The 18,503-nt window shown below is 32.8% G+C and overlaps 1 protein-coding gene and 1 long non-coding RNA gene across 2 annotated transcripts; one reads left to right on the forward strand and one right to left on the reverse strand.

Moving 5' to 3' along the window:
* Window positions 1-1,831: 1,831 nt before the first annotated feature.
* On the reverse strand, window positions 1,832-3,533 carry LOC120284134 (cation/calcium exchanger 1-like). The gene has a single exon (XM_039290933.1). The coding sequence runs from the start codon at window positions 3,531-3,533 to the stop codon at window positions 1,848-1,850; it is 1,686 nt and encodes a 561-aa protein (XP_039146867.1). The 3' UTR covers window positions 1,832-1,847.
* Window positions 3,534-14,157: 10,624 nt separating this feature from the next.
* Window positions 14,158-14,583, forward strand: LOC120283835. The gene is made up of 3 exons (XR_005543388.1): window positions 14,158-14,221; window positions 14,314-14,406; window positions 14,496-14,583. It is a non-coding gene; the product is annotated as an uncharacterized LOC120283835 (long non-coding RNA).
* The last annotated feature ends 3,920 nt before the right edge of the window (window positions 14,584-18,503 follow it).

Raw genomic sequence — 18,503 nt, forward strand, 5'->3', positions numbered from 1 at the left:
GAAAAACAAAAGTACACTTTAATATTAAATTTAAAAAGAAAAAGAACAATAAAAACAAGGAAAAAAAAAAAAGAAAAATTCACCGATCAAAAACGCCCATAGTGTAAATCAAAGGAGCAGGCATGTGTAATGACAGACACTGAGATGAAAAATCTTATTCAGTAGGGATGGAGATGCATGGGATTTGTGACAGACGAGTGGGTCCCGGTTCAGTCCGGTTCGGTCCGGTCAGATTCGATCCGGTCCAAAACATCACGGAACACTGACCCGGCTCTTCATCCAATGCATGAGATGATCACGAGACCTCATTGTCTCACCCCTCTCACATCATACCATACCCTAAACTTGTCTTACAAAGAATCTCTCCCCATTCCCATATGACAACCAACTTATTTTGGCATAAACCCTAGACGGCATAATGCTCTTTCATTCCATGCAAGCCCTTATTCTCATATATATATTTGAGCTCTTGTACGTAAGATGGATGATAACCTCAAACACAAAATACATTAATGAACGAGTTACCTACCTCCTGAAGAATGGAGTACTTGTGGGAATAAAGCCAATCTAGCAAAATCCACCAAATCTAGGGAATGGACTTGAGAACAATGAGAAGGATGATATGTCCTATATATATATACATGTATAAATTGATAATTTGTTGTGAAAAGAATATAGTTTTAGTTGGTCTTGAGTGAATAATTTATCTACTTAAAGAAGAGTTTATGAGTTTGCTAATTAATATATTTTGCCCATATTTATTTACAAGAAAAAAAGAAAGATTGTAGGGCACAACAAATTTTTAATCTTGATCTTGAACTATCAAGCTAAGCATCTCTAATATGACTCGAACTAAATAAGATTTATTTTATAATAACAGCAGGATAAACGAAAGAAGAGAGAACCTATAATATTTTTTTTTGATAATAGACATGTTGCATTTTATTGTTCACTATTATAAAATCGCTTTTAGTATGCCTTATTACCAAGATGATTATATTAGCTTTCTTTTATCTAAATCTTTAATTAGTATAGCATCTTCAAGCATTCAAATAATAAAATAAGATATTAGCTAGGCATTTGTAGATAAACATCAGCTAAAAAAAGGATGTCCTCCCCCGGCTTATAATAATAATAGTAGTATAAGTTTGAATTTAAAAACTCATAGGTTATCTTTTCATTAACTATATTTTATTCCTATTACATTATCCCATGATGTTTTAAAATAAATAATACATCTTTAACATGAGAGATAAGTCATTATTCTATAGGGAACTACATGAGAAAGAAGGAATCCTACATGGCTAAATGTGCATGCATTTATCAGATTATATAATTCTTGCGATGGAATTGATTAATTAATTTGTTTATTATTGGGAGCATGCAATTGCCAATCATGGTATATATCACATAGGGAGCCACATAATATGCTACCAATACATGCCTCCACTCATTTAATGTGAGATAAGCATTGAAGATCATATCATATAAGTTTTTCAAAATCCATGAGCAATAATATGTCTCATACATAAATATAAAACCATCATGGATAACAAGAAAGAAACCACATCAGGAGATGCTTGCAAAGTTATATATATCTCATACATTTGTCAAGCAATTACAGTGAAAGAGGTTAACCAAAAATAGAAAAAATTAGAGAGGGCCAATGTAATTATTTATGTAGAAGAATCCCTCTCAAGAGCATTACATCTTGAGCCCCTCTAGGAAGAATACAAGATAAAGAAAATAAGAAGAAGAAGAAAAGCAAAATAATAAAGACTAAAAAAAAAAGAGAAAAGAAAAAAGTGAAGGCGGTGGAGAGAGATGAAGTTTTTCCTTTTTTGTTTTCAAACTTGCACAACTAGTCCTAGGCTCTGAGAGAGTCTGAGAGAGAGGAAACACAAGTAGATAGCTAGAAGACCTATGCCTAGGACTCGATCAAGCTTCATCTCCTTTCTTGGAAGTATAACCAGAGCCCAAAGCAAGCCTCCAATCATAAACCCCAAAATCTCAAACAAAGGAGGACCCACAGGGATCACAAAAGGAGCTGGATGAACAGTCCAAGCTGAAACCACCAAGGACAGACCTAAACCAGCCAAAGTATTGAATATAGGACCAGCATAGCACCCTGAGATTGCAATCTGGGCTCCATCTTGCCCTCCATTCATGGCCATTGCCACATTTGCTATCAAGTCACCAATGGAGTTCCCCCATGCAAGCACTGTTAACCCTAGTATTGAAGGACTTATCCCAAACACATAACCTAAGGAGACCAACAACCCCACAAGCTCCTCAGCTATGATGTATGTCCACAGGACACTCATCAGGAACCCTCCAGCCAGCCATGGGAACAAACACTTCTTTGGAGGACTGGCTTTCTTTGTTGTATGCAATGCCATTAAACCTAAAACCAAACCAATCAATGCACCATAGAGATATATTGTTAGACCTTCTTTGGTTCCCATACCTACTCCTCTTTTTGTGTTCCATAGCGTTGCTATTAACAATGGTGCAATTGAAGCTGATGCAACTGCAAATGGCCTGGACCATCTTTCTTCTGTGATATCTGGTATTGTTATCCTTCTCGGCAGGTAAAGCGGCATGTCAATGAGGTACAGAAACCATGCAACGTAGCTTGTTGCTCTCTCATTGAAACCAAAGCAATTTGAACTTGGTCTCTCTTGTTCTTGTTCTTCACTTTCCGTAGCTTCTTTCGCTATCGACACTGGCTCATCGAGTTCTTTTGCATCGAGTATTGGCACGACAAGCTCTTCGTACTTGTCACCACAAAAATGCGTCGCCGAAATGATGGAAACATAGATGAAATAAAGTGAAGTGAATGCCATTGCACCCCAAATTGTGATCTTGCCAGCAATTAGGATGCCGAGTAGAGATGATAGAACTGCAATGAAGAAGCACACATCACGGATGAAGCTAGACCGGTCTATACGAATCTCACTTCGAAGACTGGCTGCGCATATATTGATAATTCCAACGACAACACATGAGACAAAAAAGGCTCCTCCGAGAACACTGCTCAGACCAACCTCGCCGGAGCCTGCCCGGAATGATACAATACTTGCAAAAACATCCGGTGAGCCATTGCCGAGTGATAGAAGAGTAACTCCGGCAATGGTCGGAGATAACTTTAACTCTCTTGATAAGCTTTCAACTGAAGAGCAGAAGTATTGAGAGGCAGTGTTGCCCAAGAGATAGAACAAGATTAAAAGCCATAAAGCAAGGATTGCATACCCTAAAGCTGGGTGGCCTCCACAAACACAATGGAATATGTAGAGATAGTTAACATAGCCTTGGGACACACATGGGAGATGGGTCTTGAGATACAAGCACTTGGCATAGGGGTCTTTGAGCCTTTGGAGGCCAACACAACCATCACCTTTAGGGATGCTGTAGCTTGTTAGGTCAAAGGAAGCAGAAGGTGATCTTATTTGGGAGGTGAAGAAGAAACAAAGCAACAAGAGAAATGATGTGTTGATGAAGACCTTGAGGTTTTCTGAGAAAACAAAGGCCATTATTCTTTGATGATCAAAAGCTATCAACAAAGAAGACAACAATGACGAAGAAGAAGGCTTTCATGTTGGCCAAAGCTTGATAGGAATGAAGTGAAAACTATATATACAAATATTCTCCTTCTCTCTCTCTCTCTCTCTCTCTCTCTCTCTCTCTCTATTCTCAAGAGAAAGTAAAGAGATAGAAGGAGTTGGAGAATGAGAGCGATGAACAACCGCAACAACAACAACCACCTCAAGGGACCTTGGATTGCTGCTTTGGATTCTATGATGCCTATAAAGCCCTGTGACTTGGTTTCTGTGTTTTGTTTAGGGTTAAAAAAACTATAAAAGTATAAAACTAAAGAGCTGAGGTGGCAGACAAAGAGTGGGTGAACATGATGATTTAACGGAAAAGGTGCTGCAGGGGATGTGCATGGTGTATCAACTGTGTGTGGAAAATTAGTGGGAGGTGGTCATGTTACATGTGGCATGCTCCTAAAACGTTACAAAAGGGACATCTCTAAGTCTGAGCCATGGCTAGGGTTTGAGACACAGTACTTGGATTCCCCATAAAAACCAAATGGTTTTATATGAGAAGGTTGGCAGAAACTTCCTCTTGTGCAAAGGATAAAAATGATATTGAGGTCTTGTTTAACTTATTTTGTCAGAGTGGTGGCTCTTCTCAAATGGGCCTGGGGTTGTGAGATCTTAGATGTTTTTTTTTTTTGAGAAAGATGTCCATGCATTAACTGACTTAGATATATAGCTAAACACAAACATGCATGAGAAATCAAAGAAAAAGAATTACATCAGAGCATGTTATAGAGAGATCTTGATTGCCATGCGTGCTCACTGCTTAGTCTAAAAAGGTTGCGTTGTGATTTATTGTGTGTGTCCTATTTGGATCCCAATAATTGGTTTGATTTTTGTGATTAGCATGAGCTAGCTAGTGATCTTGTTAAATTAAGCCTGTCTCATCTTTTGATGTGGACATTTTCTAGATTTTTGCTAATTATTGCAGCTCTGAACTTAAAGCCTTCTTCAAATAATAAAAAGTTGTAACAATTTTATCTATTGATTCAACCATTGGATAGCCCAATGGTATGACATCAAAATATAAGGGAAAGGTCATGGGTTCAAATCTCTCCCCCAACAGTACTGTTTCTCATACTGTTCATACACTGTTCACCCGGGATTCCTATACTATTCTCATACTGTACATATACTAATGTTGGTTTTAATTGTCCCTAACCAACTTATTCTAAATGGGTAAAGGTGGCATTTAAAATACAAGTTTTATGGCAATGGGCGAAATGAATCAGTTTTTAATTTAAATTTAATTAAATATTATTTTATTTTTTATTTTATTGAAAACTGATCAATTTTTTAAATTGTGTTTTATTAAATTATATATGGATTTTTTTTTTTTTTTATAAAAAAGGAACTAGAGGGACTCCAATGACAGTATCTAACAGTGACTTTCTTCTACAGAGTTTGGAAGTACCAAAAATTTTTGTATATTATGTGATGCATTATAGCTCACATGGCATTAAGATAATATATCAACAGTGAGGATCTATTTACATTGCAATGTGACATATGCATATCTATTACTTTAGTGCAAAACACTGTATAAGTAGAAACTACCAAAACACTCTACTTCGTCTCATCGAGAACAGTTGAGTCTAATCAAGAATAACTGAAGGATATGAGCTTGAGGATGCAACATTACAAATGCAAAAATCGTTAAGCATGAAATTGTGGCTACCATCTCATGCTTGGTTTTCTAGGAGGAGAAGCTCCAAATAAACACATAAGAGATATGTAATCTACCGCAATAATGATATAAGAGGGTTTTTATCATGCCCTAAACTCGGTCTACTGAGCCCGGTACGCTGACAAACGACCACATACCCACAAGGCCAAAACAAAAAAAACATATAAAGTCTCGAAACCTGGCCCAAAATAGCAGATACATCTAATAGAAAAACCAATTTAAAGTAAAACTACAACGTTTGAACATAAGACAAAGTTAAACTAACAAGGTTCATAAAAAGCAACAAAATACAATGCTAGTGATTAGGTCTACTAGAAGATATAACATTATTAACTTGAAACAAAGCTAGATGATGCTTCGCTCAACGGTTCCCACTAAGCTATTCGCCAACAAATCCTATTCCTGATCTGAAAAATTGACGAAACACATTTATGAGATCAAAAGGGCAGTAAACAACCACTACAATATTGGGATCATGATAATTTTAAAGAACTCCGAATTTAAGTTCAAATAATACAACATAACACAAAATTTACCAAATACAAACCACATGAAATAATTCAGTAAAATACAAATTTTGTTGGATAATCCAGATTATCCGTCTTCCAATACACTATTACCAAAACAAAATATCAAAGTTCATTTATTTAAACTCGATGACCCGAGCCAGATGTTCATAATTCATTTGTTTACCCTCAGTGACCCGAGCTAGATTATTAGAGGCCGTTATTCTTTACCGACCAAACGGTGGAAAACTATAGTTTCTTAACAGAGATACATGTCAACATGGTTAGTGTTTAACCCCCACGACAAGGTTAGTGTATAGTTAATTAGAGACTAGATGTATTTATGTCAAAATAATTTTGATATCCAAGAGTCAATCAGAATATCTAAATTCAAACTAGAGGTTTTCCAAATAATCCGATAAACAAAAAAATCCCAACAATCGCATGATCCCATTTTATATATCAAAATAAGCCAGTTATTTTCAATCAGACTTGCACAATAATTAAACACCCAAATATTGAAGAATAATATAAATAACTTGTAATTCAAAAGAAATAATCAGCTAATTCAGTAAAACATAATATAAAAAAATTAATAAATAATTTAATTATTAAATAATTCAAGGAAAAAAAATATAATGGTTAGAATTTTGTTTTCTTTGATAATTCAAGACAAACATATAATTAACTAGAAATAAAAAGAACTATCAAATAAACCAGAAATTAGTAACTTATTAATTAATTTTAAAAGTAAAATAATACTCAGAAATTAATCAATAAATAATTCTGAAAATAATATTAATTAAAGAAATTATAATTTACTAATAAAATAACCAAGTAACTAAACAATAAATGAAATAATTTAACTAAAAGCTTAGCAAGGGTAGAGAATACATACATATATTAATATTTATAGGTAATTTACTTACTTGCACTAACATCTAGAAATTCCAAGCCTAAACAATTCCAGCCTTTTCGATATTCTTGCTACAATCAGAAAATAAAATTCAATTATCCTTAGTGTGCCCGAGCTAATACAACACAGAGTAATAACTTTTCAAACAACTCTATTGGAAGAAGATACTATTTAAACCGCTAGCCATTATTGCAAGGCACGAATGGGTGAAATGATAGATAAGTTGGACACAGAAATTTATCATTACTAGACTTGTGGCTCCACATAAAAAGGTAATTAAGAATAATGAAAAAGAAAGCCATGCAGACTTCCAACCTAACACTAACATGCTAAACCTACTTATACCATGGGTAATATAAAATATAAGTGGGTAAGGAAACTCTCCACTTCCACAACATTGAAAGTGAACTTATAAACGGATCATAGATTCAGAACACAACAAGTTTATCTCAAACACCTACACACGAATTCCAAGAACTATCATAAACACTCTTCTTTAAAATTTATATGTCAATAATAGCATCTCTAATCCAAAGCAAACGAAATTCACAAGAAAACAACAACGAAAGTTGCAATTTTTAACATCTAATCATGATTAGCAGACCAATAAGGGTCCAGATTCACCTAATACAAGATTTCAAGAAGAATGTTACATACTTTACTAAATTAAGATAATAAACATCCATGATCACCTAATTGCAAGATCTTTTCCTAGCATCTGCAGGTTTGCGTGTAGTTCCTAATTTTTCTCCATTTTTTGTTCTATAACCCACACACACACACACACATATATATATATATGTACTCAAATAAAAATCATCTCATGCAGTGAAAGTAAACCATATATTCTCATAACTCACTACAAGAAAAACATGTTTTTGCGACGTCTAACAATTACGTCACAAAACAAGGTTTTTGTGACCCTAAAAAATCTTCGTTGCAAATGATTAATTTTTTGCAACCAACTTAAATATCCGTCATAACAACTATAAACTTTTGTGACCAACACATACATCCATTGCAAAAACTATTACTAGTTGCGACCAGCACAAATATCTGTCGCAAAAACTATAAGCTTTTGCGACAACCAAATGTTGTCGTTGCAAAATCTATAAGCTTTTGCGACAACCAAATATTGTCGTTGCAAAATCAATAAGCTTTTGCGACAAACAAATGTTGTCATTGCAAAAACTATAAGCTTTTATGACAACCAAATGTTGTCATTGCAAAAACTATAAGCTTTTGTGACGACCAAATATTGTCGTCGCAAAAACTATAAGTTTTTGTGACAACATATATATTCATTGCTAAAACTATGGGTTTTTGTGACAACCAGATTCCATTGTCGCAAACACTATAAGCCTTTGCGTCCATCATATAAAGTCGTTGCTAAAACTATGGGCTTTTACAACAACCAAATGATGGCGTCAGAAAAACTATAAGTTTTTGTGACTAACATAGATACTCGTTGTTAAAACTATGGGCTTTTAATGAACTCTAGAAAAATCTATAATTTCTTTTTTTTTTAATGAACTTTTATACCAACCCTTTCACTCCTCAAAATCATTGTAATTAACTAAATGTTAAACACCTTTGGGAGTTGTTTAGATAGAATTTCATAAGGAAAACTTGTTTTGCCAACCAAATAATTTTATCTATTTGATTGTTTGTTATATACATTTACCATCATGGCCATTCCAAAAGCCTAAATTTGACATGATGTTTTGAAACAAGGGTTTATATAGAGATGGAATTTAAACCTAATATTCTATTTGTCCATGTGATAAAATCATAAAAATAATGTATTCTTTTATTTTCTTAATATTTTAGTTTACTTTCAATACATCCAAATCTTTTGCATGATTAATACTATATATGATTAATTTTTTTAGTCTTTAATCAGCATGTGTTAAATGTAATTAATTAATTAATTAATTAAAAAGTCAAATCTTGATAACTATGACACTCACTTTAATAAAAAAAACCCATTAATTAGGTTTTATAAACACCCATTAAAGAGCACTCACAACGGTCCCTCATTATTTCACAATGGTTCATTTAGGTTTTATAAAAAAAAAAACTAAGTTGAGCAGTTCATCTCCTCATCGTCTTCTCACCCCCAGTTCACCTCTCACCCTCCACCGCATCGTCGAGTCCTTCAGCGGTCCTCGTCGCTCCACACTCTTCTCCGGCCACCATCTTCTCTTCTCCCTCGAATCTTGGCATCTCGTCCTCATCTCTAAGGCATAGAGAATTCGAGGAGCTTTCCAAATCGCTGAGGATTTCATCCGGCTTTCGAAGTTTGTGTCTTTGATCTTTAATTCTTCTCATCTAGGTGATGCAATCTCAGTCTCTTTATTTGGTCTTCAATTCCCCTTTTTCCCCTTTTTTTTTTATTTTTTTAATGGAATTTTCGTGGTTTTGTTTTTAATATTTTGCATTTGAGTTTTTTTTTGGGGTTTAAATTAACGATTGTGGTGGTATGATAAGTATGGAAAGATTGAATTTTGGTTTGAAATGATATTGAAATTTTGTTGCGGATTTTTAGTTTGATGGATTTATAGGGTTTGGTTAGTATTTTCTTTTTCGTTTTGTTTTCAATTTTCATTTGTTTTTGAATTTTTATCTACTTTTCTCTAATTTTCTGATGTTTCTCCACTGGGCTATAGTGCTTTGCTTTTGTAGGTTGTGGTTTCGTTTTTCGATTGAATTGCTGCATTACTAGGGTTTGTTTCTTGAATTATCGTCATGGTATGGCATGGTTGGGGAAGTACTTGATTGAAGTAAATAGTTACTACTAAAACAAACAATTTAGTACTTGATTGATTCTTTGGAAGAATTTGCCTTGTGATCTTGAATATAACAAAATGAGTGAGTTTTTCCTTTGAAGTTATGGCTGTTCCTTTGAAGTTTACAGTTGTCACAGAGAAATCTGTGAGTATCACAAAGATATTGACATGATGAACTACTGTTCATGATGGTTTTGTTACTGCCCTTTTGATCATGTGAAAGATGATACGCACAAAAACTAATTGATATAAAAGTTAATTGTCCTGTGTAGACTGTTGCAATAGATATCGATTAACTAAAGAAGAAGTACACATCCATTTATTATACAGAGGAATCATGCGGAGTTATACTTTTTGGTATTTACATAGTGAAGAAGATAGTGGGGATGAAGATAGTATAGAGTGCCTTGTGATGAGGAATTATGTGAAATGGAAATGGAAGAAAGTTGATGATATGATTGATATGATACATGACGTTTATCCCCATGTGGCAGATGACATTGAACAAAGTAGTAATAAACCCGAAAAGCCAAATGATGATGCAAATTTTTTTTTCAAATTATTAGATGATGCTAAATAACCTTTATTTCCTGGTTGTGATAAGTATTCCATCTTGTCTTTTGTGGTGAAATTAATGCATATCAAGTGCATGAATTCTTGGAGCAATAATTCGTTTGACATGTTGCTAACCTTGCTTAAGGATGCATTTCCCATGTGTAAGACAATGCCAAATTCAAACTATGAAGCAAAGAAAATGGTAAGTGATCTTGGTCTACATTATGAGAAAATTGATACATACCAGAATGACTGTATTATCTACTACAAGGAACATTCAGATGCAATTTAGTGTCCAGTTTGTGGTCTTTCAAGATGGAAACCAGATAAAGGTGGTGCACCCAATGAAAAAAGAATTTCCAATAAAGTATTAAGGTATTTTCCAATTACACCAAGATTACAAATAATTTTTATGTCCTCAAAAAACAGCTAAAGATATGAGATGGCATAGTGAAAAGCGCATAAATGATGGGGTCCTTCGTCATCCAGCAGATGTAGAGTCTTGGAGAACCTTTGATAATATTTATAATGAATTTGCTTTGGAGCCTCGAAAGGTAAGGCTTAGTTTAGCTATAGATGGATTCAATCCCCTTGGAAACATGAGCATTTCATGTAGCATTTGGCCAATCATTTTGTTTCCATATAATCTTCCACCATGGATGTGCATGAAAGAGTCATTTTCATTTGTAACTTTACTAATACTAGGGTCTAAAGGGCCGGGACAGGACATTGATGTTTATATGAGGCCAATGATTGATGAATTGAAGGATTTGTAGGAGCTTGGGATAGATACATATGATGCTTCAATGAAAGAAAATTTTCAAATGAAAGCGACACTAATGTGGACTATAAATGACTTTCCTGCGTATGGTTATGTTTCTGGTTGGAGTACTCAAGGAAAGCTAGCATGTCCTTGTTGCAATAAAAAAACATGCTATTATCAATTAAGGAATGGTTCCAAAACTTATTACATGGGTCATCGTCAATTTTTACCAATAAATCATAAATGGCGTGAACAAACATCACAATTTGATGGTAAAAAAGAAAAGAGAGCTCCACCAAAACAGTTAAATAGCAATGATGTCCTTAATCAACTTCGTCATATGAAGCAAATAGTGTTTGTGAAAGCAGAGAAGAGGCAAAAGCTTCTTGGGCAAGGAATCGAGCATAATTGGAAAAAACACAGTATATTCTTTACTCTACCTTATTGGCATAAGCAAAAGTTGAGTCATAATTTGGATGTGATGCATATTGAGAAAAACATTTTCGACAACATTATTGGTACACTTATGAATATTGATGGTAAAACAAAGGATACATTAAAGACACGGTTAGACTTACAAGAGATGGGTATCAGACAATCATTACATCCAAAAGAAGTTAATGGCAAGATGGTATTGCCCACTGCTTGTTATATGCTATCGAATGATGAGAAAAGAGCCTTGTGTCAGTAGTTGCAACAAATCAAGTTTCCTGATGGTTACTCAACAAATTTATAATGATGTGTAAATGTGAAAGATGGTAAAATTTCTGGAATGAAAACACATGATTGTCATGTGCTCTTGGAGAGATTACTTCCATTAGCTGTGCGGGATTTATTACCTCGTGTTGTTTCTGATGCTTTGACAGAATTAAGCATATTTTTCAAAGTTTTGTGCTCTAAATTTTTAAAAGCAGAAGATTTGGATCGGCTACAAGTGGAAATTGCATTAACACTTTGTAAGTTGGGAAAATTTTTTCCACCTTCATTTTTTGATATAATAGTATATCTTCCAATTCACTTATCTTGGGAGGCTAAAGTTGGTGGCCCTGTGAATTACCGATGGATGTATTCCGTTGAAAGGTATATACCCACATAACTTCTCATGACTTGCATTTTTTTAAATCAAATTCATTTAGATTTATAACTAGTGCTTTTTTGTTAGATATATGCACAAACTTAAGGGGTATGTTCGTAACAAATCATTACCTACGGGATCCATTGCTGAAGGATATATAGCGGAGGAATGCTTGACATTTTGTTCTCGATACTTGCATGGTATTGAAACAAAGTTTAATCGTCCAGAATGAAATTATGACGACGATTCATTATCTAGAAATATCTCATCCTTCCAATTTTTTTGTATGCTTGGACAACCTTTTGGAAAAGCAAATATGCAAGAGTTGAGTAATGATTTACTAAATGCGGCTATTATCTACATCCTCCAAAATTGTGAAGATGTTCAATCATTTATTAGGTAATGTAACTTCATTTTTGTATGCATATTTATAATATGTTATTAATCAAATTAATTTTGAAATTTTTTGTATGATTTTTATAGTGAACATAAGAACATCCTATCAGAAAAAGGAGTTAGAAATATTGATGAGATTCACAAATGTGAATTCTCTTCCTGGTTTCACAAACGAGTAAGTTAATTATTTTACTGTAATATTTGTTCCCTAATTCCATAGGTCAAAAATTTATTAAAATTTTAATGCACAATATACTACATAGATTTGTGATGCATATAATGAAAATGATGAAGGAACAGATATAAAAATGCTTGCTTTGGCATGGGGTCCTGAACAAAGAGTAATTTGCTATCCAGGCTACAATATCAATAGGTTTCGTTTCCACACAAGAGACCGAGATGAAAACAAAAAAACTCAAAATTGTGGCGTTATAGTTAAAGGAGAAGGAAATGACGGAGAGTTGTCATATTATGGAATAATATTGGATATAATTGAACTTCGTTATATAGGAGGGAAAAAAGTTACATTATTTAGATGTGACTAGTATGATACTTCTCAGGAAGGTATTGGTTATAGAAAAGATCGTTATGGGATTGTTGGTGTCAACACGACACGAAAACTACATACAAATGAACTATTTGTTTTGGCATCTCAAGTGACTTAGGTTTACTATATTAAAGGATTGAAAGATCCTACATGGGCTACTATCAGCGAGATAAAACCAAGAAATCTTTATGAAATTTCAAAAAATGAAGAAGAACCATATCAAGAAGAATATGTTGTTTATGATGTATGTGATTCACATTCACAAGATAATTTTAAAGATATAGATTGGAATAAGCATGGAGTTGAAGATATGATAGTGGAGTAATTGCAGCTTTTCATATATTTATTATATACCTTCTAACATTTTTCATTTTGGTGAGTCATTTTACCTATTTTGTATTTATTACTTTGATCTTGATCTTGTTATGTTAGCATTAATTAGTATAATTTCTGAGTTATCATTTATGTTATTCTCTTTTTTTTTCCCTTTATTTTCATGTTTGTATTAAGAATTAATATTTGTTTTTCTTTTTTATAGGATTATATTGAAGATGGAAAGAAAAGGAAAAGCACGAGTTAGAAATGATGCAAATTCAGAAACACAAAATAATCAAATGCCAAACCAAGTTGATGATGAAAATGTTGAAATTAATCTTGACTATTTATTGCCATCATCTACTCGAGCTTCAAATAAAATATGTTCTTCAGTACCTCCAAATAAAAGACATAGAAAAGGTAATGAAATAATATTTTTAATTTATATACTTTATCTATTGAACCTTAAATATTTTTAAATTTATGGATGACTTTGTTGAAAAGTTAATGTGAGAGAAAGAGCTAAATGTGTCAAGTCAGGAGAAGTAATTGAAGTTGAGATATATGACAACAGGTAAAATATACCATCCAATAACTACTCATGAATAAATTGTTGATTTAATCTTTTTATTGCATATATTATTTTCTAGGATTTGCAAAATATCTTGTTATAGTTTTGTAACTTCTATCATTTAGACATCTTAATGTACTGCATTATTTTTCCACAAATATACTGGATTATAACACCAAAAACCATTAGTGAAATACATGTTCACTTCCATCAAAAAGTTAATGAACCATGGACATCTTATTCTGAATATCCGAAATCAGAGCTAAATACTCTTTTTGCTCGATATTTGGCCGTGGGGTTCTCACATAATCAACCAGAAGAAGAAGTGAAAAAAGCATTTGAGAATTTAGTAAAATGTCGATATTCTGATTGGATGTTACGTATAAGGAAACCAATTTTCGAGAAGCATGAAACCCATAGTTACAAACACCCACATTCTTTCATTCCTTCTAATGTGTGGAAAGAAATGGTAGACAAATGGATGGGAGATAATTGGCAGGTTTAATATATATATATATATATATATATTGTTTTAGGTTTTTGATTCTATTAAGAGTAAGTGAAATTCTAATATTGTTGGTATGTATGCAGCACAAAAGTGATAAGAATAAAATTAATCGATCACAATCTCAAATCATTCATACTACTGGCAGAGTTTCCATGGCCAAGTATAGGAGTGACATGGTAAATAATATTTGTGCTTAACTATATAATATTTTCTAATGGATACATATTTTATGCCTTTCAAATTGATCATTTTTTAATTACCTTAGGTTAAAGAGACAGGGTCAGAGCTAGGCCCAATTGATTGCTTTAAAAAATTCCACACTAAAAAGAATGGAGAGAGTTGGGCTACTGAGAAAGCAAAAGATCTATGGGTATAAATGTTTTTTTTTTTTATCGTTTAAGTCTTAATATTGTAATGAGTATTTATAATTATTTTTTTTCAATATCAGGATCAAATGGATAATATTAGATCAATTGCAACATCTGAAGGTTCAATAGTAAATGAATGGGAAATATATCGCAATGTTACAGGAGAACTTAGTCATGGTCGTGTTCTTGGATTAGGTACGGGTGTTCAAGGGAAAGATGTGTATGGTAGTAGTTCCTCTCAAACATGTAGCAAAAGATGCAAAGAAATTCAAAAGATGAAGGAAAAAGAATGGGAGGACCGTTTCAAGCAAATGGAGTCTACAATTGATAAATTGCAACAACAAGTACCCGTTATGGTTCAAGAGGTGTTGCAAAGTTTGGGATTATCTAATATACAATTAGCTATACATGTATAATAATATAATTTAATGTTTTTAATTATTGTCTTTATATGATTTTTTAATTGTTGTTAATGTAATGTATTATTTATATGTTATTTTAATTTATTATCTCACATTCTTTTTCCACTTATGTTATCTTATTCATTTTCCTTTAATAATATTATATTTAAAGTATATACAAAATCATATAATTAACTATCTCATCACTAATATTATTTAATACTCATACCAAACCTATATGCATCTTAGGCTTTAATGCAAAATTTTTATTTTAATAGTGTACTATTGAATTTTAAAATGTTTGCATGAATTATGTTTGTGTGTAGGGAGGTGGCAATGATCTTAGGGATGTGATAGTTAATTCTCAAGAAAATGTAAGAGATGTCCATCATGGCAATGCTAATGAAAAAGATGGCAATGAGAATAGCTAGGAGGAAGATTCCGAAAAAGATGATGATGACAATGAAAATGAAGAGAGTTGTGAAGATGACGATGATGACGATGATGACGATGATTGAAGATTTAAATGTTTTGAATGTTTCCAAATCTTATTGGATTTCATTTTTCAAACTTTTATCGAGTTAATGTTTTGTAAAAGCCTATAACACTTAATTCTTCACACTTATCTAGTTTCATGTTTTGAACTTTTATTATGTCATTGTTTTATAGAATCTTATAATACTTAATTTTGTTAGACATGAATCGATATTAACCTATTATTAGGTTCATATGTTAAATTGAGTCAATGTTGTGGTAAATGAGCTTGTTGTGTATGAGCTTGTTGTTATATAATTTAAATTATATTGTAATATAGGATTTGAATAAATTAGGTGCATGCTATCCATTTTTCCATATAGCATTTGTGACGGCTTGGTCACAAAAAGATTTATTTGAATGGACACACAAAAATATTCATTTGCGACCAATACCGATTGGTCACAATAACACTTATTTCCGACAACACAAAGTTAGTCGCAAATAATAAGTTGTTACAACGACATATTCTTGGTTGCAAATAATACCTTTTCCGATGGCATAAACTTTGTTGCAAATACTATTTTTTACGACGGCATAATCTTTGTTGCAAATAATACCCGCGATGGCCTACTCTTTGTTGCAAATAATATCTTTTGCGACGATTCATCGCAAATAACACTAATTGCGACAACTAGTTGCCGTTGCAAAAACATTTCGCCGCCTTAGTTTGTCGCATTATTAATGTTTTTGTAACTAGATTTTAAATTTTTTGCGATGGCTTCATGTTGTCGAAAAAACTAGAATTTGCGACGGTTGGTTGCAATAACTATCTTTTGCGATGGAAGCAGATATGTCGACATGCGACGGCAAAATACCGTAGTAAAAAACCTTTAAGGACGATATTAAAGTTTTTGCGACTGTAACTGTCATAGCAAAAAGTAGTTTGTTTTGTAGTGTCTCCAGATAACCCTTACCACTAACAGTTATACAGATCTAAGAAAACAAGAAATCCCATACCATCAAGAGCCTAAACAACCATACATTAAACACAAAACATGCCTATGAAGGCTATATATCAATGACCACCTAGACTAACATGAATCAAATCCCTAAACAAATTCTTACAAGACAATCAAAAGCCACCTACCTTCTTCCCTTTGCAGCTAAGCTTCTTATCACGGTGACCTCGAACCTCGCCCTAAGCCCCACTTGCCACAAAAATTTGGGTAAAGAACTCTCGAATCCCCGGATCTCTTAATGCCACAATTAGAAATTCAAAATGGACATGTTGGTGCACAATAAAAAATTCGTGGCTCACACAAAACAACTGGAAAAGGAAGTTATTTAAGGGAAAAGGAAAGTTCTCATCCAAATTTAAACCAAATAAAAAAAAAATTAAACTAACTTAAATAAATTTCCTAATTAAAAAAATATGGGGCCCACAGTTTTGTTGGCCGCCTCCTCAAAAGTATGTATATATATATATATATATTTATTATACCTTAACCTTTCAGGTATTACTCATCTCTCAATTAGTGGTGGAGTCAGTCAATTCATTAAGTGGGTTCAATATCCAAATATAATATTATTATTTATGATGTAAAATAATATATACATACATACATATATATATATATATATATATATATGTATATATATAACAATTATAGTTGATGAAAAATACAAATAACCAAAAAACCCAATTTATTAAACCTAAACTTGTCATTCATAATTATCCAGGATGATATTTCATATTTTGAAACGATTGTATGATAGTTTCATTATCAATACTATTGAATACATCTCTTTCAATATATGTAACTAAACAATTATTCATCAAGTTGTCTCCTATTTAGTTCCTCAATTGATTCTTCACAATTTTAATCTTCAAATAGGCCATTTTTATACATACAATTGTAACAGGTAAATATTAAAGATAGATGGAAAACAATATTCTCCTTTTAGTGATGGCAATCGGTGAATCTAATGATCACTTAGCACAAGTGCACACATTGTATCATGTAATAAAGTGTGTAAAATTCATACAAGATGTCTTTCCCATCAGAACTGGAATTATTAGTACTAACTATTCTCATATTATCTAACTGACACAAACAATAGTAGATGGAAGAATTGAATTAAGAGAAAAACTAGCGGGTCTAATTATTGAAAATTCATTAAATAATTGAGAGATAATCAATCATGAAATGTGTCATCTGGACAAGGACCCCCTCCACCTTCCCCAGAACTTTAATTGCAATTGAACTCTATACAGGATGAAGGTTAGTTTGTTTTGGACCATGGAGGCTCATTGATTGTGCTAATACTTTTCTCAAGGCTAGTAGCATCTAATCCTATAGAAAGAATGAAATCTTTCTAATCACTCTCCCTACGATTACATTAGTATTATGTAAATCTCTCTATTAGGATTAGTAGCTCTCGTTGTCTAATCCTAATCCGAGAGAGTTGTGATACTGAATATTTGCAATTTGCTTCACCAATGGTGGCTTTATACTTGAAGGTTTTCTTAATTTCAACACACAAATCAAACATAATTTAAAGCTTTGGCTTTGGCCCATATTCAACATCATAAAGCATTCGTGCTTGAATGAATGTATTGTATTATTATTATTATTGTTATTATTATTATTATTATTATTATTATTATTATTATTATTATTATTATTATTATTATTCATAGCACTTTGCATGTAATTGTTGAATATATGATTGAATCGGTGCTTAATTCATTTCTATTTCGTATTTAGGCTAGAATGAGGACATATTGATCAAAAGGAACAAGTTTGAGGCGATTTAAGCTAATTTTGAAAGAATAATAGAGTTTTTAGGGTGACTTACGGGCTATCTTACGAGTGTTCACTGTAGCAGCAAACGGTTCATGGCAATGTAGCAAATCACTGTTTACGGGCATGTTACGTGAGTAAGCCCCAAATTGAAAACCTCACGGCACTATTACGGATGTAAGACTATGGCCATATTGGTACTGTAGTAGTGCATTGTTTATAT

The sequence above is a fragment of the Dioscorea cayenensis genome, chromosome 19 (genome assembly GCF_009730915.1).
Source record: "Dioscorea cayenensis subsp. rotundata cultivar TDr96_F1 chromosome 19, TDr96_F1_v2_PseudoChromosome.rev07_lg8_w22 25.fasta, whole genome shotgun sequence".
NCBI lineage: Eukaryota > Viridiplantae > Streptophyta > Magnoliopsida > Dioscoreales > Dioscoreaceae > Dioscorea > Dioscorea cayenensis.